Below are 21578 nucleotides of genomic sequence, written 5' to 3'. Positions count from 1 at the left end.
GGGTAGGGGAGCGGAGTGAGCCCACAGGGCGAACGGAGCGGGAAGAGCCAGAGAGGATGGAGAGGCTTGAGAGACAATCAGTTGAATGTTGTTTGCAGTGGGGTGAGTATGCAGAAGGGTATGTAGAGGGGACCTAGATACTTGTGAAGAGTTGATTATGAGAGAATGGGAGCAGGAGTGAAAAAAGGAAAGATTAGAAGTGTAGAGAGACTAAGAGTATAGGAGAGATAGGGTGGCAAGAAGAACTGTTATAGCTCAGTGAGAATAAAAAGGTGAGTAAAATAAGTCTATTCAGTCAAGGGAGGATGCCACCTAGTGGACAATAGCAGAATGCACCTTAATCCACAAGGAATTTCCTGGGACAATTTGGGCTGAAAGAAGAAGGGAGGTAGAGTGAGTGAAAGAACAGAGAAGCTGGGATACAGGGGGTTAGGCTCAATAAATCACTCTGCAATTGCATAGTATGGAATCGTTTAATCAAACCAAGTGCTTCATAAGCATTACACTTTAATATTTTGATTGTTTTGAGTCCTTGTCTAACAACATTTTAAAGATATATATATATCTATATATATATATATATATATATAAATGTAGTTCTACATAAAGAAAAAAGCAAAAAACAATAAAAAACTATTTTTTTCGTGGGTCAAGCCCCTTGTCCTTGTCCCCCCAGTTACTTTTATCTATGTATAGATTGCACAACAAAAGGGAAAATTAAAATTTCCTTTCTCCGCTGCACAGCAACCAGCAACAAAGTAATGCCAGCATTCTGCAATCAAAGCAATTTTCGATCTCTTATGCTGGCATTCAGAATGTTCAACATTTTTATCATTTGACAAACTGTCTGGAAACCATATATATAAAATTACACGTTTGTTAACTAGCATAGTCCACTGGGAATTTGGCCCTTTTTCATCAGAGCCCTAATAAACAAAGCTTCACAAAATTATCAACAAATATTATAATGATGATTCCCCAAATGGTATAGGAAGTTTTAGACAATGAAAAGCAGTTAATCTGAAAATAAGCCTAAAATATATACACATGTATATATGCAGATACAGACCCACGATCATTAGCCGATATTTGTGTTGCATAGGCTTAGTATGAATAAATTGGAAACAAAGCAGATAATATTCAGTTAAGTAACAGAAATAAGTAAGAAGAGAGACAACTAAGTTTTTAATTGATTTACAAAAGTTTAAAGCTAGATGGAGATGTAACAAACAGTGTTAAAAGGAAAAAAAGTCTGACTAAGGAAGGGGATACAGATTACCAAACTTAATAATCATGTACTCTGTGGGCCAGATTCCAAAAGAGTTGTTCTCAGTCTAAGTCTGCCCTGATTCTAAAAGACTTGCTCTCAGTATAAGTGACTTATTTTGGTGTAAGGCCTACTTATAAATAGGCTTACACTAGGTATCCCTAATTCCAAAACACTTACTCTCGGTGTTAAGTGTAAATTAGACTGAGAGCAAGTCTTTTGAAATTAGACCCCATGTTTCAGATCAGTCACGTAAGCGTCTGCCTCTTAATCCCTTTGCTTTCGTCATTCAAAACAAAGGCCTTATTCTTGGTGCATTCTTCTCTGGCTGACATTAACCTTGAAACTTGCCTGTTAAGATAGCAATCTTGTCTCTGTCTTCCTCCTTAAGTTTAAAGCTCTTAAAATCCTTAACTGCCTCATGTCCTGCAATCTGAGGGAACACTGTACACCATAATGTCTTTGGCTGTCCAGCACTATCATTTGCAGTGAAATATAGTTCAGATTTTTGAATTCAGACTTTCTAATTCACTGACAAGTTACCATAAAGTTTTAATGATGTTGGTGCTTGTACTGCAGGCACTTTATGACAAACATGAAAGAAAGAGAATTGAAAACTCTGTGGTAAGGTGAAAAAATACGACAGCTAGATTTATGACTTAAGTAACAGTATATTTTTTCCCCAGAAACAGTTCATTTACTGATAAAATGGGAGTGAATAAACTGCCACGAAGGAAGAAAATTTTCCATCTACAACAACAAGGTTAACTTTTCTAAGTCTGATGAAAGGAAAGCAGAAGTTGACTTAGAAGCTGCTTCAGCATACTCAGAGTGAAACAAAAATGCAGTCGCTAGCATGAGCTGTTAACAAAACAGAATTCCTTCATTTCTAACACTGTCAATTTTTACATGAATAAGTGTTCACATAGTCAACCTAGCTGACAAAAGAGGCATAAGACATGATTTGCATTCTTCATTAGCTGACCTGACTACTGCACAGAATCACATGACAGCCACTACGATTAACACCTATTAAAAGATATCATACTATTGTTGTTCGCATATTGCTGTATATGTGACACATACTACCTGTCTAGTTCTTTGATTTTATATTTCTTATCCACATAATACTTTTCTAATCCCTCTTTAAATCAATCAAAATTCCATCTTCATTTCAATTGACATGGTAATTCATTCCATTTCACAAACATCCTCTCTGGAACCATTTTCTTTTTACATTATTACTCAGCATTAGGCCTTCTTGACTGATTTTGCTTTAATTGGGTTACTAATTGACAAACCAGTTTTGGAAGGACTATTCTTCATGGTCCTAAACTGCTGTTAAGCTGTTTTGTATGAGTCATTAAGAATAACTGTGATAATACTGCACTAAATGAGATGGGCTGTGCAAATTGGAAAGCTCAGCTGTTATTAGTGGTAGCTTATTATTAAAGAAGCTTAATTAACTGCTGTATACGAAATGCTACTCACAGTTACTAAACGGACAGTGGAGCAGCAGCACATCAGTTAGTAAGGCTGAACAAAACCTTCGGTTGGAGAAGTGTAGGTTTATAACAGGGATCAGAAGATCCTGACTCCTGAGTTGCATGAGTAGTTGAAAGCACCATCTAGTACTAAAGTTGTACGTTGACTGTGCAAGAAGTTAAGTTAACATATAACTCTCAATCTCTTAGTGCAAGAAATCTGGGCAAAGCCTAAAATAATGGGAGGGTAGATGGATGGGGGAACACAGGCCCAAAAATAGGGACAGGTTTTAAATACTGATCTTATAAACTTAGGAAGTTGCTAGAATAACAGGATTTGTGTTGGCATGCATTTTCTGAAGGATGTGAAGTCTAAAACTCAAATGTATGTTATTATTTAATGACTCCAACCCTCAGTGATTTGCTAGAAAACTACAAATTTAATTATGAACAGAACAAAAATATCAGGCAGAAATTTGAACATTCTGAAAAAATCTGGACAGTTGAGAGGTAAGAGCTAAGCTACCATGTTCTTGGGATATATCTTAGTAAGAATATCACTTGAGATAGAATTATTCAAGCTCAGACATGAGTCCTCTATAACAAGTTCACCTTGAGGCATGGTTAAATTATGAATGACAAAAAAATCTTAAAGCATTTCCACAAATATTTTTTTATTAAACAAGAAACATCTTTATTAAATTCTAACTTATGACATAGGCAATCATACTTTTTACACAAATGAAAACAAATCATATTGAGATAATTTTAGTTGCAAACATTATACATCACTCATAATCTATCCAGTTACTGTCAGTCAGACATTAAATAGCTCATTCAAATCCTGCCCTTTTAAACCTCATTTGTCATCTGCATGTATTGTTACCACAATTTGCATTTTTTTTCTATGTAATTTGCTCCTACACTTTTCTAAAGTTCCCATTTCCAGTTGTTTTATCTCTGTTACTATATTTACTACTTCTAGTACAGTTGGTTTAGATTTTGATTTTCATTTCTTAGAAATTGTTTTTTTGGTAGCCACCATAATTAGACTCAGCAAGGCCTTACTATGTCTACGCAATTCTGATTGTTTATCATAGCTCAGAAAAATCATTTCCTTAATACTACCAATTTGCTCACCCAGTATGTATGATAGACTAGTCTGCAGGGGATTTTTAAAGTCTGACAACTCATTACACTGCCAGAAAATATGTTCCAAATTACTTCTTTCTTTCCCATCACACCTACAACATTTGCTATCTACCCGAGGAAAAATTCTTTGTAGCCTACTTGGGGTAAAAACTTATCTTCAATACTTTATTGCATATTTGGGACAAATACATATATCCCCCCACTGTTTTTTTGTGAATTGCTTATCTAGTCTCTCTTCCCAATCCTTTATAACCTCCTCTAGTTGATTCTTATAGCTATCATGCAATATTTTATATGCTCTACTAATTATTCATTTAACAGCAACTTCTATTCTAGATTCTACTAAAACTCTATCAGTGCTGGTCTTTTGCTTAGGACCCCCTCTTTCTTTCTTTTTGCCTATACTCTGATATTAATCCATGATAGTGAAGGTAATCACTAGCTTGCAGTCCAAATACATTCTTGGCCTCTTTCCCATTCTATTACCTTTCCCTCTCTAATGATTTGCTCCCAGTACCTTGGTACTTTTGCCAGTTTTCTCCAATAAATTCCAGCCCCTTCTTGCCTATTGTCTGTGTTCTTAGTTGCAGTTATCCTTATTGGTAGAAACTCCTTTCTCCAATCCCATGTTGGCTTAGTTCTTAGAATACTTTCTGCTACTTTATGGATATAATATTCTGTATGGTTATTGTTATTCTCCTCAAAGGCCTGCATCCAACATCCCAGTCTTTCCTTGTTTCCTGAGTCCCCCCCATTTCTTCATCATCCCTTTCCACTTTGAATTATAGGTTTCTGCTTGTGCTGTGTATAGGAGCCTTATCCGTGTAGCTCTGAAATACCCCTTCAAATCAGGCAATCCCAGACTGCCTCGTTTGATTGGACAAATCAACTTATCCCACTTGACTCTTGCCATCTTCCTCTCCCAGATAAACTCATTCAGCTCTTTACTAATTGCTATCCACAACTGCTCCTCTAGTTGATAAAAATATGCTTAACCTGTATATAAAACTAAAGGGACTTAAAACATTTTAACTGTTTGTATCTTGCTATCTATATCCATAAAACAGAGCTTCCAGTTTCTCATTTTTGTATTATCTTTTGTTTAGTCTCTTCTCATCTATCCTTAGCTGCCACATCAGAATCCTTTTTAATCCATACTCCCAAGTATTTAATTTTATTATGTCCCCATAAATATAGATATTGCTGAACCAATTCATGTATGGGTATATAATTTACAGATTATGCCTTTGTCTTAGCTTCATTAATTTTGTATCCAGAAAAGATATGAAACTGTCACAAAATGTTCCACAGTACTGAACTCTTCTTTTTCTGGATTTGTCAAGTATAAAATAATATAATCTGCAAATGGAGCCATACCAATTATATCCTTGAATGTATGAGTCCCTTACTTTCTTTCCCGCTGGTTCTAAATAAAATGCAAATAACAAAGGGAAAGGACATTCCTGCTCAAACAGAAATTAGGAGAGAGGAATCCATCAAATTTGATCTCAAATCCCTTATATACCCTCCTGATTAAAATTATAATTTTATCGGGGAATGTAAATGCTTCCATTCTCCTGTTCATAAACTCCCAGCTTACTCTGTCAAATTCTTTCTCTGCATCAAAACCTACTAACAACAGTGGAATTTTCTTACATTCTGCTTCTTTCTGGACCATCAATGTCCTGTTAATGTTGAAAAATATTTGCCCCCCTCCACAAAACCACACTGATCCATATCTATCAATTTTGGCATCACCTTTGCCATTCTTGTAGCCATTATAGAGACAAACACTTTATAATCATGGTTTAGGATTGAAATGGGCCTGTATGAAGCTGTATCTGATGGGTCTTTACCCTCTAAGTATTACAGCCACCTCCTCTTTCTTCCAGGATGTTGGTACAAAACCTTTCAGATCTGTATCAGGTTTTCCCTCCTAGCTGTCAAACATCCACAGGAATACCATTTCCACAAATTATTGGTAAACAACTTCAAAAGTAATTCAGCCATTCCATAATTATTTTAAATGCATAGCAAGTTAGCACTGAATAGTAGCTGAGATTATTATTGAGGTTAACAAATGAAGATAAATTCCAGTCACACAGTTCATTGGTTTTGTTACTTACTTTTTCTCCAGGAGGCCCACGTGGTCCCATCACACCTGGAAGTCCTGGAGGGCCTACAATTAAGAAAAAGTAAATGAATAAGGAACCATACATTAAAAAGTAATTCCTTTTCAAGTATTCAAAAAGCTGAGTGTGTTATACTGCAGAATAAATTAAAGAAAACATGAGTAAACAGAAAAAGAGAGAATAAGAACTGGTGCAGCCAAATCTATACTAGCAGATGAATAAGCAAACATGGCTGCCTCTGGAAAACTCTTTTGACCACAGGAACTTAATGTTTATGGTATTAGATTTCTCCTGAAATGCAGTGAACAAACACATTTCTTTACAAGTTAGGTTTAGCTACCAGCTCTAACAACAGAATGTACTTACACTGTATATTTATAACTTACTTTTGTTTCATCCTTGAAGTAGATTTATTTGACCACAACATGATTGGAATGTGTAAAGTACTAATGATATTGTTCATGATGTCTAATAATATCAATCAACATTATGCAGCCAACAAAATGGAAAAAATTAAATTCCTAATAATGCTTTTTTAGTAAATCTAATACCACTACTACATCTGAATATCATATTCTTAGGGAAAGAACCATCTTTTTCTTTTTTTAAAGAAGGAACCCCCCCCCCCTGTATCTAACAGAGTGGTATACAACCTGTTCTTCCTTTTATTAACAAAGCTCTCTTGTAATTCATTAATTAATGTTACTGGATAACCTGTTTGCAAAAGCATTTCCTTTGATTTAACCATCTCAGCAAGCAAGAGTTAAAATTTGAAACCATTCTGGCCAAAAGAACTATTTGCCCTTTTACCAGACTCTTTTTCTGATGCAAAGGGTAACAGCTGTTAAAATGTAAACTGGAAAAGGAAAACTTAGGTTTTCTAAAAATATTAGAAACAAAAAGTCTACTACTCATGGTATCCATAGAAACAGTAGTATCTAGACAATGAAATTTAGACCTAGAAAATGTGTATGTAAATCTAAAAAAATGTAAATTCTAGAAATTCAGTCAATCCTCAGTGTCAGCCCATAATAAACAATTATCATAAGGAAATGAAAATAAGAATTTCAACACCTGGCAAAGTATGAATTCAACGCCTAATTCTTTTCCCAATAAAACATGACAATACTAGCATAAATTAGTGCACAAGCCGTGGTTGTGGTTACCCACAATGCCTGATGAAAATATTTACTGTCAAAGCAAATGTAATTATTATAAAGACACATTTCCAGAAATTGCACCAATACAGTTATGTCTAAATTAGATGTAAATTCACACTGTCACAATCACATAAAACCATTTTACAGCTATAGTATGAGGAATGCAAGCAATTCTCCTGACTGGTGCCCTTTCAAACCAAAGTGCTTGATATGGTCGCACTGATATTCTATTAAATTCCATTACAACTGTAAATGCAATAACAGCATTCATTTGTGAAGCCATGGCTCTCTCCTAGCTTCATATATTAATTCTGGTTCTGCACTCCCATCCCATCCCATTGTCACCAGTAGATCATGCAGCCACCCCCTTCACCCTACTCTACTTACAGTACTGCAGTGACCTAACTCATTAAGGTAATCATAAAGTCAATCCACCAAAGAAAGAAATCATGCGGTTACCCTACCACTATGGCAGTCATATAGTGAACCCCCTCCCACTAAGGTAGTCATATAGTGCCCCCTATCCCTAAGATAATCATATCATGATCTTTTTCACTGATTTAATCATACAGTTTTCTTCAACTAATCTACTAAAGTAATCCTACAGTGACCTACGACCACTAAGATAATCATACCGAGACCCTTTTCACTTAGGTGGTCATACAATGATCCTTTCCAATGAGTTAATCATTTTGTAATCCCCAAATAAAATAATCAAGCAATGACTCTCTTACCAAGGTAACTAAGCCACTAAGATAATCCTACGGAGACCACTCTGACTTATGTGAACATATTATGATCCTTTCCACTGAATTACTCAAATAGTAATCTCCAACTAAAATAATCAATGACCTTAACACTAAACTACTCGTGCAGAGGCCACTATCACTGATGTGGTCATATCACGGCCCTTCCCACTGAAATGCTCATAGCAGGATGCCTCTTACAATGAGATGCTGAGTGCACTACTGTTAGAAACTCCTGGAAGGAGTTCAAAGGTTGACATACATCTTCAAAGACAGAATAGGGCCTTCAAAGAAAAAAGTACAGTCTTGCCATCTGATATAAAACAGAATCCCTTTCTAAATGTGTCAGTGTTACTGCAGTTAGCAAAGCAATGAAATGGCTGCACACCTTGAAGCATATTTTACTAGTTCTAATAAAATTCCCTTTGCTATGGCAAACTCCAGTATGGTACTGAGCTGAAGGGGTTTCACTCTTTCTCCTCCTCAAGTTGTATGTGGGGAAATGAAACTTATTAAAAGTAATGTTTGCCATGAGAACAGTGTTTAACTTACCGTTAAGTGCAACTTTGAACTAAATGACAAAAGATAAGAAAAAAGAGAGAGCCAAAATAATTAAAAATAACAGAAAGAAGTGCACAGACATTAGCAATGAACTCCCATGTAGAATGAGAGCTGGGAATGCAGAACATGGAGTATGTACTGAAAGAAGCCAAAGGAGCTGAAGAAATGCTGGAATAAATAGATAAAAAATAGATAAAATCTACAAGGAAATAAAGAAAATGAGCAATTCTCTACCAGAGATTAAAAAGAACTGATAATAGGTTTGATGAAATGAAGAATTCCTTATCTAACCAGTTAGATGATATCAAAGTAATGAAAAGGTGGAAGGTGAGCATGCCGTGAAGCTGACAGAGTTTGAGGCATCTCAGGCAGAAGTGAAAGAGAAATTATGGGGAATAGAGGACTGAGAAAGGTAAATGTACTAGAAGGGTTAGAAGGCAATGACTGTAAAAAAATATATGGTAAAATATATGGTAAAATACATGGTAAAATATATGGTAAAATACATGGTAAAATACATGGTAAAATATATGGTAAAATATATGGTAAAATACATGGTAAAATATATGGTAAAATATATGGTAAAATACATGGTAAAATACATGGTAAAATATATGGTAAAATATATGGTAAGTACATTAAATAAGTGGATTGGTATACCCAAGGACAAGATATTGCTTGACAGGGCCCACAGGGTCTTTATGTCTGCAGGGTGTTCTGCATGTTTTCTGAGACCCATATTAGTTAAGGTCCAAATGTACCAAATACAAAAACAGCTTTTGAGCAAACTGTGGAAAAAAGCCAGAATACTGATGGTGGGAGACAAGAGAATGTTTGTTGACCATGACTTTTCCTTAGGCACAGAAGCATAACAGATTTGTGCAGCGTATAAAACTATGTAGACATCTTAATTTGAGATTTCAGCTCATTTACCCTGTAGCACTAAAATAATTTTTCCTACTGGAATAAAATCTTTCCTTGACCTGGAGGTAACTCTAACTGAGATATTAAGATATAAATAACTCAAACAGCAGGGAACACATGAAGAGATGGGAGAAGGGGCAGTGTTGGAATGTTTTTGTGAAGATGGGAGCAAAAAAAGAGATGACTAATGAAACCCTTTACACATCTCTGCAGGAAGATACAGCAAAGACAAAGACCATGACAATGCATTCAAAGACAGTGAGGGAAAGTCATAAGTCATAGGTCAAGAAGTAGGAGAGTGACACTAGTCTGGTGATCAACAAGAGAAATTGCAATAAGGATGAAAAATCACAAAAAGAGAAATTAAAAGATGAAGGACACTGCAATATGAAAATGGACAAAGACACCTACGTGTCTGCAAGTATTGTTTTAATAAAGTTATATTAATGTTTATGTTTGAAGCTGATCATTGAGATGAAAGCTTACTTACAATGAAAAGTGTAAAAGAAAAGAAAACATTAATTATAGAATTAGTATGTCTTGTGAAGGATAAACCAGGGTATAGGGATTGACAGAGATAAAACATTAGCAAATAAAAATAAAAAAGGGGGTAGATATAGGAGGCAATTGGTGAATTTATGACAAAACAAGGAAATTGTAAAAGTAAACATTGACTGATGGGTGAATAAAGCTCAAAATTGTCTGGACAAGAGACAGAGTTAAAATACATGGGTTCATAGGAAATCTGAGGCTGAGAGAATGATTGGCTCAAAAAGTAGATGGACAGACAAAGGGAAAACTGGATTGGTTAAAAAGAGAGAAAATTAACATGAAATGTCTTGCCCCTGTAAGCAGGAGGGCTGCCGTAATGAATATTGCATTAAATAAAGATACAGAAAGGCAGAATGTAAAGGGGATAAATAAGGGTGAAAGTAACTTGAAGGAAGACAAGAAAGTACACTGGAAGCATAAGAAGACATTAGAAGCAGAGCAGAATTGTTATAATCAGAAAAGAGGTATGAGGGGCAGGTGGGCAAGTATAAAACTGAAGAATAGAAAATGAGGGTACCAAAATATGAGTGAAGGGTAATGAAAGAGATAGAAGAAATTGGGCCTGATTCAAAATGGGGTGCTTTTGTAAATAATTTACTGTTTAACTCAGAGTAAATTAGAGTTTAAAACTAGTTTACACCTCCTATAGAAAAAAACAGAAGTGAAACAAAGCAGTTATTTTGAAAAGGGACATAGGAGGAGTACTAGAGAGGCTCTCTACAGTATTACAGGTGGTGAGGTTAAGAAAGAGGGATATTGGAAGGAAATATAAAGAAAACTGACACTACTTTTTTTTAACTTGGAAGGTGAATGACCTCACAGACAAAATCAAAAGGCAAAAGATTCTGGAATATGTAAAACAGAGCAAGATAGAAATAATAATCCAGATGTATAGAAAAAGGAAACTCTTCTTTCATCTTATTTTTAAATCAAAGGCAAAAATTATACTAGTCCAAGAAACACACATGCTCGATGAACAATGGCTACAGATCACTAGGAAAAAGTGGATTGGAAAAATTATTGCATCCAGTAAAGTATCAAATAGTATGGGAGTAGCCAAAATTGTTAAAAAGACCTTACAGAATAAAATTGTACAGCAAGAGGCAGACTCTGAGGGTAGATGGTGCTATGTAACTTTTAACTCCCCACAGTTAGACCTATTTTAATTTTTAACTTATATGCCCTCTGCTCTAAGCAACAAGATTTTTTCATGCCAATATACTAATGCAATTCCAGAATCACTACAGAATCTTGGGGGGTGATTGTAATTCCCTTCAGGACCCATTATTGGACAGGTCAAACCCAAATAAACATTATAATGTTCATGCTACTAAGACAATCTTCTTTCGGCTTTTTCCCGGTTAGGGGTCACCACAGCGGATCATCTGTCCGCTCATGATTTGCAGTGGAGTTTTACAGTGTCAAGTTGCCAGCCCGGTGCCCAACCTTCCACAGAAGGCACACACACATGCACACACACACACACACACACACACACACACACACACACACACACACACACACACACACACACACACACACACACACACACACACCTAGGGCCAATTTAGAGTGTCCAATTCACCTACTGCATGTCTTTGGGATGTGGGAGGAAACTGGAGCACCCGGAGGAAACCCACGCAACCACAGGGAGGACATGCAGACTCCACACAGCTGAGGATAAAACCGGAGAACCTCTTGCTGTGAGGCGGCAACGCAAACAGCTGCACCACCGTGGCCGCCCATGCTACTAAGACAATCACAGAGTTAAAAAATTACTTTGGACTTTTCGATCCACATAATTTCTAAAAAGGAAAAACACAAAGATAACTATACATTTTACTCCATGTGCCATAAAGCATGGTCTAGAATTGACTTTTTTAATCTCTGACTACTTCATAAATATTGATATAAACTTTGAAGTCAAACCTAGATTTTGTTTCTGACCATTCGAAAATTCCCCTTACTATTAACTGGTCTTATGGGAAGGGGAAAAAGGGTGACCAGTTCTGTAATAACAAGGAAATGAAATAAAAGGAAAGACAGAGTTATTAGAATTTTCTGAGGCTGATGAGAAAGAGCATCATGACAAGAAAGGATGGAGATGGATATGCAGGGCATCTTACAGCTGGTAATGTTGTTAAGGATCAGAGAGCTTGAAAATTGTGACTGCTACAAACAGGCTCAGACTTCTGTATAAGTCTAGAGTAGTACAGATTAGTACAGATTAAGTTAGAATTAAAGAGGAAAACTGAAGGAAAAACAGGTCAGCCGCCAAGATAGATTAGAGGCACCATGCATGAGGAGTGTACTGCAGTTTGTAAGAAGTTGTAATTAATAAAGCAGTTTGTGAAAAATCCATTTGCTATTTTTATTTATTTAACATTTGTTTACTGGGAAAGTCTGACTTGGAATGAAGCCAATTTTCAGCAGAGGTCTGGGGAGAAACACTCCAGATGCATGTCTTTGTAATGTGGGAGGAAACCTGAGTACCCGGAATAAAACCACACGAATGCAGGGAGGATGCAAACTCATCACAGAAGGCACTCCAGACGAGAATCAAACCAGAAAACCTCTTGCTGTGAGGTGACAATGCTACCGCTGCACCACTGAGCTATCTGTTAGTGGCCCTTTATTATAATGGATGCAATGAAATAATTTTAGTTTTTTTTTTATTTTACTTTTTTGAGGAGCCGACAGCTGTAGCCACATTACTATCACCATTTATTCCACTAAAGGTACAAAGCAAAGCTCTGTTAATAACATAAGCCAGGATCACAAAAAAAGCAACCCTGATGTATGGTTGTGCATACTGCAGCTAAAATTTGCATCAAAATATATGCAATATTTAGCTGGCTGCAGATGGAATTGTTAGGTCTTTTAGCCCACAAGGTGTAATTAGTGAGTTTCTCAAAGCTGCAATATGTAGTGAAACATCTCACAGAATCAAATTTAAAAATAACATTTAATAAGTACTGCAAAAATGAAATAATCAGCAGTATGGGATATGTGGAATTAAAACTACAAGGCTAAAGAGAAGCCATACAAAATATGCTCGTGGATAGGTGCCAGGATCCTTGCTCGTACATTAAACTCAGGTGCAAAAACAAGTTACTTGACAATGTCATACACACATACAGAAACATTTGCATCTGGAGAGAAGTCTGGCAGTTGGCACAGAAGGTTAAGGCTAAGAGCTGTAGTTCCAGTCATAAAGGGTTTGATTCCCTCAGCTTCTTTTGCCCACTGTGTAACCTTAAGCAAATCACTTAACAAGACAGTGCTTAGGAGCAACTGGGAATTTTGGGCTTGGCTGCTCAATGGTCCCCAAGTCTGCAAAGGTAGTTACTACCAATGAACTTATGCAGGGCAGAGTTTTCAAATATTGTAGAAAAGTGCTAAGCATGGCTAAAACAGTACAGCCTTCTGCTGCTAAGCACACCCTTCAATCTGTTGATTTTATTCCCCTTTATGTTTCTCCTCCCCCTTTTCCTAACCACTTTTCATCTTTTACCTTTTTTCTTCCAGTTTCAAATAATTGTAACATGCCTTTCCCAAACAGCTTTTAGCAATGCTGTCCCCTTTTGGATGACATGGAAATACACCCACCAAATGCTTCTTGCCTTTGTTCTACCTTAGTCAACCACTGTCTTGTTCATGCGTTCCTTTTCCCTACCTCCCTCAGCCAGCAAGTCAATTACTCCATGACATCTTCTCTTGTACTTCTGACCTTTGCCATTCACACTTCAGGGGAGGCTGCTGTGCTGTGCAGCCCCTCCAGTACTCACTACTCTGATTATTATGAGAGCTTCCTCATCTGCGCTGTGTCATTTATGCTCTTGTGGATTTTAATATCCTGCGAGGACCTTACTCACAACCTAAGTTGTTCTTTCTACATGAGTTTGCATGATTCCTGCGCACCTAGATAATCCACTGTGACTTTCAACCACAGTGTGCATGATTCTAGTGTCTATTTCATTTATCCATAGTATTTATCCTACTACCAGTTAACCAGAACATGCATGCTGAATGTATCCATAGATGCTGTAGAATGTGACTCACTCAAAATGAGTTCCTCGGGTTTGATTCTTATTTGGGGTGGAGTCTATGTCCTACCTACACCTGCATGGATGTGATCCAGGTGCACACGTTTCTTCTCATCATCCAAAGATATAGAGTAGGTGAATTTACATTGCCCAAACTGCCATTTTACCAAAGTGCATGTGTGCTCAGTATCCTTGTTTATGTACATGAATGCTACCCATTGCCATTTAACCAGAATGGACATGTGCCCAGTATGTATATTACCATTTGATCAGACTACACAGACCACAATCTGCATTGTTACTGCTAGTCCTACTTAACCAGAGTGTATATGCTCCCAGTATAAATGGCTGCTGTACATTAGCATTTAACTAAAGTGTGCAAACCCACAGAGTGCATTATTACTGCTAGTTCTATTTAACCAGAATGAACTTGCTCTCAGTGTGTAGGATTACTGCACAGTACTATTTAACTAGAGTGCACATACGAGCAGTGTGCACAGTACTAGTTTATCAAAGTGTAGATAATTCACAGTGTACGTGGTTACTACACACTAACATTTAACCAGGGTGCACATTCTCTGGTGTACACTACTACTGCATACTACCACTATTCCATATACTTGTTTACTACACAGCATCATTTAACTAGTGTGCACATATTTTGGCCTGCATGGTTACTTCATGGCACTATTTAAAATAAACATACTCACTTGTGTTCATGGTTACTGCATGTTGCCATTTAACCAAACTGCACATACACCCAGTGTGCATTGTTACATCATAGTGACATTTAACCAGGGTACACATGCTGCCAGTGTTTACCATTGTTGCATGTTAATATCTAACCAGACTGCAAGTCATCTGGTGTACACAGTTACTGAACACCAGCATTATACCAGACAGCACATGCTTCCAGTTTATATGGTTACTGCACAGCACCATGTAACCAGAGTGCACATGCTATGCTGTATGTGGTTAGTACATGGCATCATTTAAAATGAATATGCGCCCAGCATTCATGCTTACTGCATGTCACTATTTAATTAATGTTTACATGCTTTCACTATATGTTGTTAATTCATATTACCACTTAACTAGGGTGCGCATACTCTCAATGTGCACAATTACTGTATGTTACCATCTGACTACAGTGCACATGCTAACAATATGCATGGTTAATGCACATACCATTTAACCTATTGCTGTTTGACATATACAAGGTTACTGCACAGTACCATTTTAACAGGGTATGCTTGTTGCCATTGTGAATAGTTGCTGCATGGTACCATTTACCCAGAGTGAACATACTCACAGTGCACACAGTTACTGCATAATGCTATTTGACATATGCAAGGTACATACTCACAGTATGCAGTAATTACTAATCACTGGAAAGCCTAAAAATTGCTTCTTAGGAGACAGCTTGCTATTAATGCTATTGCTTTGCTGCTGGTGATAGAAGAAGCCAAGGGGTATTGATTCCTGCTTGTCTCTGATAGAGCAGTGGGTATGGGACCTCATTGAGTAGTCTGGCTGCAGTTTTGGTGAGAACTTGTTCAGTGATTTTGTGCAGCTTGGCTTTTTGCTGCATCTAGCTGCTGTAGGTTCTATCCAGGCTATCAAGCAAGAAAAGACTATAAAAGTGCACTGAACCCAGCAGCAGCTGAGTTAGTACTACTTCCATGGAAGAAGATTGGGATTTGTGTTATCTTTTGCTTCACATGACAGAAGAAGCAAGCCATCATCAATTCCAAGAAGCATGCAGCTGTGATCAGACCAGCACTGTCTTCACTACCAGATAAATAGCACCTTCAGTAATCATCTCCAGTTCTCGTAGGTGCTACTTCCATTTCAGTCTACATTAATCAGCACCTGGAACTATGGATTTGCACTTTTAAACCATCTCTATAGCCAGCTTGGTTGAAATAGGCATCCTGAGACAATGTAGCAATGGCTTCATCTTTACTGACAACCGCCTACTACTTAAACAGACTGACAGTGTGTGACAGATATAGTTATATGATGTTTCTGGAGGCAAATCTCTCACATGAGCCATGACAAATAACATGTAGGTTGTCAGGAACACATTACACCACATTAAAGCAATCAAACACAGCTCAAAAAGTAACCTATCTAAACCACAAAGACATCCTAAATGTAACCTAAGAAATGAAGCACTCCCAGCAACCTCAGAAGCACAGAGCACAGGTAGCACCTTCCATGAAACATACATGTAAGAGCCACATTGACTCAGTTTTAAAAAACCTATAAGGTAAACCTCCTCACATTCTAATATTCTAGTCATAGGTGTCTCCATAGTGATTCACACTAATGGATCACTCACCAGGATGTGCAAGGAGATGGTCACAGTCAGTTGTCCATAACATCAGATAGGATTGGCCACATCAGGCATGCACTCAAGTCCTTGCACCGCAAGTAGACAGATGACACTGTCATAGTGCACATAGCTGTAAATGACTTGAAATGTACTCCCTGAACTACAAAAACAGAGTCATAATGGAGCTTTCAGAATGTGACTAAGGCAGGTATGAACCTAAACCTGGGCAGCATTGTACCATTACCAAGGTGATACCACAATACAAACAAAAGATTATAGACTTCATCAATTGGCTTAGCTTCTGGTGTCGTTCTAAGGGTGTACAAAATATATATCAGCCTGGGAGGAGATGGTACATACTCCTAATGGCTTTCCTAAGGATGCCTTACATAGATAGTGCCTTTTTAAGGCAACGTCAGTTTTCTAAAGCTTCCAACATAAAACATAATCCAGATATTATAAAGGTATAGCTTCTAAGCTAGGAGCTTTAACAAAAACTCCACTCCCTACAGTCACAACTTACTCTGGAAAGCAAAGGTATATGCATTGCCACAGAGACCTGTTCCAAGACCAGTTACAGCATTCCATCAGTGCAAGGTTTCAAAGTCTACTACCCATTCAGGCCCAAAGCATTAGACGGAGGCACTAAAGCCAGCAGAGTTTCCATATTCTTAAAATAATCCAAATAATCCACATCTAGACTTATTAGACAAGTCAATGACCTCAGACTCCTCCATATTGAACCTACCATTAACAATACCCTTTACCATATCACAGTTAACTATAGGACTCAATCTGAGGAGACAAAATATTATAACTCTGATTTACAGTAATACAGGTATCTGTGACAATACATATATTGGTGTTTTCCAGGGAGTGTGGAGTTTTTGTTAAGGCTCCTACCATTGTTGTCACTATACATGTGACAAGTTTTGAACCATTATATACAGAATGGGGCATTATATTCAGTGACTGGCCAGATAAGAGTCGAGTACAGTGGAATGATTACATCCCTGGACCTGGACACCATACTTTTAGGTATAAGCTATAGAATGAAAAAGAACTTCCTTACAATAGTGCATATAAATGTAAACACTAAAAGCCTCCAAGAGGGCCTTTACCAAACAAATATCTGGTGTCAAAACTATAGATTAAAGCTAAATACCAAGAAAAGTACAATCATATCCTTAAGTAGGCATGACTTATGACTTCCTTTGTAACTATCACTTTGACAACACATCCCTGAAAGTTGATACCATAGTCCGAGATCTGGGAACCTATGCTGATAAATAACTCCTTTGATTGCCACATATGTACTGCTGTAATGAGGAGATTAGGAGGAAGAGGAGGAGGAGGAGAAGAAGAAGAAAGAGAGGACAGAAAGGGGAAGAACAGGGAGAGGGAGAAGGATATCCCAGGACCAGGGAGAACCCTGATCCACGACCTAGACTGGGACTGAGGAAATTAGGATGAAGAAATAACAAACTCATGTATTAAAACACACACCCAAACTTATGCTGCTTACCTTCTACATGAGAAAAGGCAGTGACTAAAAATGGTCGACACAGTCAGTGGTCAGCACCGTATTCCTACATGCACATTGAGTTAATGAATGAGTTAAAGCACTTCATGGAGGAACCAAGGGAAATGGTCTGAGTCTGGATGGTATGAGCCTGTTATATTATTTATTTATTTTTTTATTTATTATTTATTACATTTTGTTGACCGGGAATGTCCAACTGGGCCAGAGGCCAGTTTTCAGTGGAGGCCCGGGAAGAAAAGCTCCAGAGAAAAATACAATACAAGCAGATTTTAGATACACGGATTATCACAAATTGGAATGCAATTTTATAAATCAAAAACAAACATCACAAAATAGTATGCATTTTTACAATATCAAAACATCATATATCAAGATAGTTTGCATTTTTACAGTATCAGAAACATCATATATCAAGAAGAAATATTACATGAGAATTGTGTGTTTACTGGTGTAGATCCTAGGGAAGCTCTACCTTGTTGAACATACACAACAGGATGGTGGGAAACTAAATCAGCTAATGGAGCAGCTTTGTAGTGAATAAACAAGAAGCTGACGTAAAGCATTATTTACAAGTTGAGAGAGCTGATGGCAAAGGTGGTAGAGAGAGCCAAAATAAGTTACAAAAGAAGCAGGAGAAGAGCATGTTCTGAGAGTAGCTAACAAGAGGGGAGAGTGTGTTTAAGCAGGGGAGTGGCAGGAGCATAGCCACTGGTTGCTAAGGTGGTGCTTTAGCAGTGTTTTGAATTGATCATGTGAGGGTATATTCCTTGGGGTTTCTGCAAGGGAGTTTCAGAGTTTGGATATGTTATGGGAATAGAGGGATTTGCCGTGTTGGTTGGTTGGACACCTTAGGTAAGAGTTTGTTGGAGAATCTGAGAGTTCGTTGGTTGGAGTGTGGTTGAACTAAGGAGGATAGGGCAGGGCAATTATCGGGATTGTAGATTATTTTGTGGGTTAAGGCTAGATGATTAAGAGACAGAAGGTATGGTAGCTCTAGCCAGTTTAATGCTGAAAGTGATGAGCAGTGGTGGGATGTGAGTGGAAGGTTGGTGCCAAATCTAGAGATTTTATGGTAACATGATTCCAGTTTATTGAGGTCTGATTTCCGGAGGTTTGTGAAAACAATGGCACCATAGAGAAGGGTACTTAGGAGGTGTGTGCATGCAGTGACAAGCCTGGCATTTGGTGTTAGGAATGGCCTGGCTCTATACAGGCTGCCTAATTTGATGTGGATGTTTTTGATGGTTTGGGCAATGTGTATGTCAAATTTGAGGTATTCATCTATGGTAATACCTAAGAGTTTTGTGTGGTTAGTGAGGTTAATTTTGGTACCATTAGCAGAGGGGATGGATAGGGGTATTTGTGAATTTTTGAATTTGTTATTCCTAAATACTATAACTTTGGTTTTGTTGGGATTTAATATGAGTTGGTGTTGTGAGAGGTAGGATTCGATGTCCTGAAAAGCAGATTGCATTCTGATTTGGAGATATTGGGAGGAGGGAGCAAAACAGATAAGGGTAGAGTCATCAGCGTACTGAACTATGACGGCATGCTGGGTTGCTGTGCAGAGGTTATTGGTGAATATGATAAAGAGGAGTGGACCAAGAATGGAACCTTGAGGAACTCCCACAGAGGTGGGGAAGAGAGGGGAGAGGGAGGAGTCCCATACTGTGACCTGTTGATGGTTAGAAAGCTAACCGTGGAACTAGGTTAGTGTGGGTGAGCTAAGGCCGTAGGCCATATATAGGGAGAGATGCAAGCAGTTTATATTATGTATATAAAACTCTTATGAACAGTACGCCTTTAACAATTTTAATTAGTTAATTCATTAATTAAGGGATTAGTATAAAAATGGTGAATGTGGATGTTATTGTATTTGTTTCTGATGAAGTCTGGGGGATACTCAGACGAAAACACTCTGTGTATGTTCCATGTTAAAAATGTGTAACTAAAGCTGTTTTTTACATCCTACTGGTGTCCTGCGTGGAGCTCTTCAACCATTCGGTTTCCTTTAGTTTATTGGTCTGACTTTACTGGATTGGCTCTGCTTTTGTGGTTTTTGAGAGATGCTGTAGAACTTACATCAGAAGTAATGTGAACATGTACATGCAGGATATACCATTCAAAGCTGAGAATTATTTTGCCTTCAAAATATGGGGCAGTGATACATGTTACAAGCTGTGAACTTTGTTAGCCGTAGCCTTCAATAACACGACAAGTGGCAACATTAATTCTAGATAAATAAAGAAATCTGGAAGCCAATAGATCAAGGAATCCTACAGTTAACGGAAATGACTATGCTAACTACAGTGTATAATCTGACTCCAGTACTAAAGGACATTATGGAGTAGATTGAGACATCAATCAAGAAATTCCTACTTCTGTGTACAATTGATTAATAAAAATATACCTGATTTATGGAAAGAGCAGTTGATAAGAATTATGGAAGATGGACTAAGACAAAGGATTATGATTGGGTCGTGGATCATAACCTGTTTATTATGTGCTGAAGACACAGATGGCAAGAAATTTACCTTGAGAGTGAAACTCGAGAGGTGAATCTTGGCATTCATGTCAGGAACACATAATTTAGGGTTATGACTGGAGATCTGATCATAATTCTTTGTAGTGCATGAAACTTTATCTGCCCCACGTACTACTAGTTACAGTAAAAAATAAAAAAAAGTAAAAAAAAATGCTGTTTTCCCAGCTTTCAAAGCTGTAAAGCACTTAGCCAGTTAGCAAGTGCTGTTAGAAAGGCAATGCAACACACAGTCCCCTTATGTTTACATGCAACTTGCCATGCCACTAAACTGTCCAGATTGTTACAAAACGTTCAGATATTTACCTCAGTTAATTGGTCTTTTGCTCGCACTGCGGTGGTGGTGCTGCGGTAGCGTTGTCACCTCACAGTTAGACGTTGTACGTTCAATTCTCAGTTACAGCGTCTTCTGTGTGTCGACATGCGTAAATGGGTGTTCCTTCGTTAAAGGTTGTGCGTCAGGCCCGGCAAGCCAGCACGTAAAAATCTACTGCCAATCATTAACGGACCGGAGTTCCGCTGTGGCGACCCCTAACCGGGAAAAGCCGAAAGACAAAAGATTTGGTCTTTTGCTCATAAAGTATGTGGTTTTCAGACAAATCATGGAGGATTGAACATACTAAATAATGACATATATTTAGGTTTCAGACCTTATCCTTCAGAAAATGCACACGAACACGCATCATGTTATTCTAGTAACTTTCTTAGTTTGTAAGAGGAGGGGACACCTTACTGGCATGGACAGCAAGCAGAACCAAATTTTCTATTCTGTCACTGTCATTTACTAATCAATACTGGCAGATTTGATTGCCTGCCTAGTGTGGGACCCGGCCTTAACAACTTCAGCAAAGGGGTAATTAACATTTACATTCGGATCTTGCATCACTGTAGAGCTTAACTGATTTGTCATTTTCCAAATATTGGAGCATAATTGCCATGCTACATGCACTAAAAAGAATTTATGATTATGCTTAAAGTCTGATTCATTTGGCAGAGATGATGAGAATTCTAGATTTGAGTCCAGAATAGAGGAAAACAGAAACAAGTGATGAGAAGCCATTGGGAAGAATGAGTTAAACTCCCAGACAAATGCTTACAGATTTACTAAACTGGGAACTTTCTAAGACTGAA

General features: G+C 37.6%; 1 protein-coding gene across 3 annotated transcripts in view; it reads right to left on the bottom strand.

Annotated features, from left to right (window-relative positions):
- LOC122799279 (EMI domain-containing protein 1-like) overlaps positions 1 to 21578 on the bottom strand; it is a 1823504-nt gene that overhangs the window by 336236 nt on the left and 1465690 nt on the right. For all 3 annotated transcript variants that reach the window (XM_044068236.1, XM_044068235.1, XM_044068237.1), the window contains one exon: positions 6030 to 6082. In XM_044068236.1, coding sequence (XP_043924171.1) covers positions 6030 to 6082 — 53 coding nt within the window. The remainder of the gene's footprint in view (positions 1 to 6029; positions 6083 to 21578) is intronic.

The sequence above is a fragment of the Protopterus annectens genome, chromosome 4.part0 (genome assembly GCF_019279795.1).
Source record: "Protopterus annectens isolate FY-2018-M chromosome 4.part0, PAN1.0, whole genome shotgun sequence".
Taxonomy (NCBI): domain Eukaryota; kingdom Metazoa; phylum Chordata; order Ceratodontiformes; family Protopteridae; genus Protopterus; species Protopterus annectens.
Note: the sequence above shows the minus strand (reverse complement) of the source record. Positions and strands in the feature narration are given on the sequence as shown.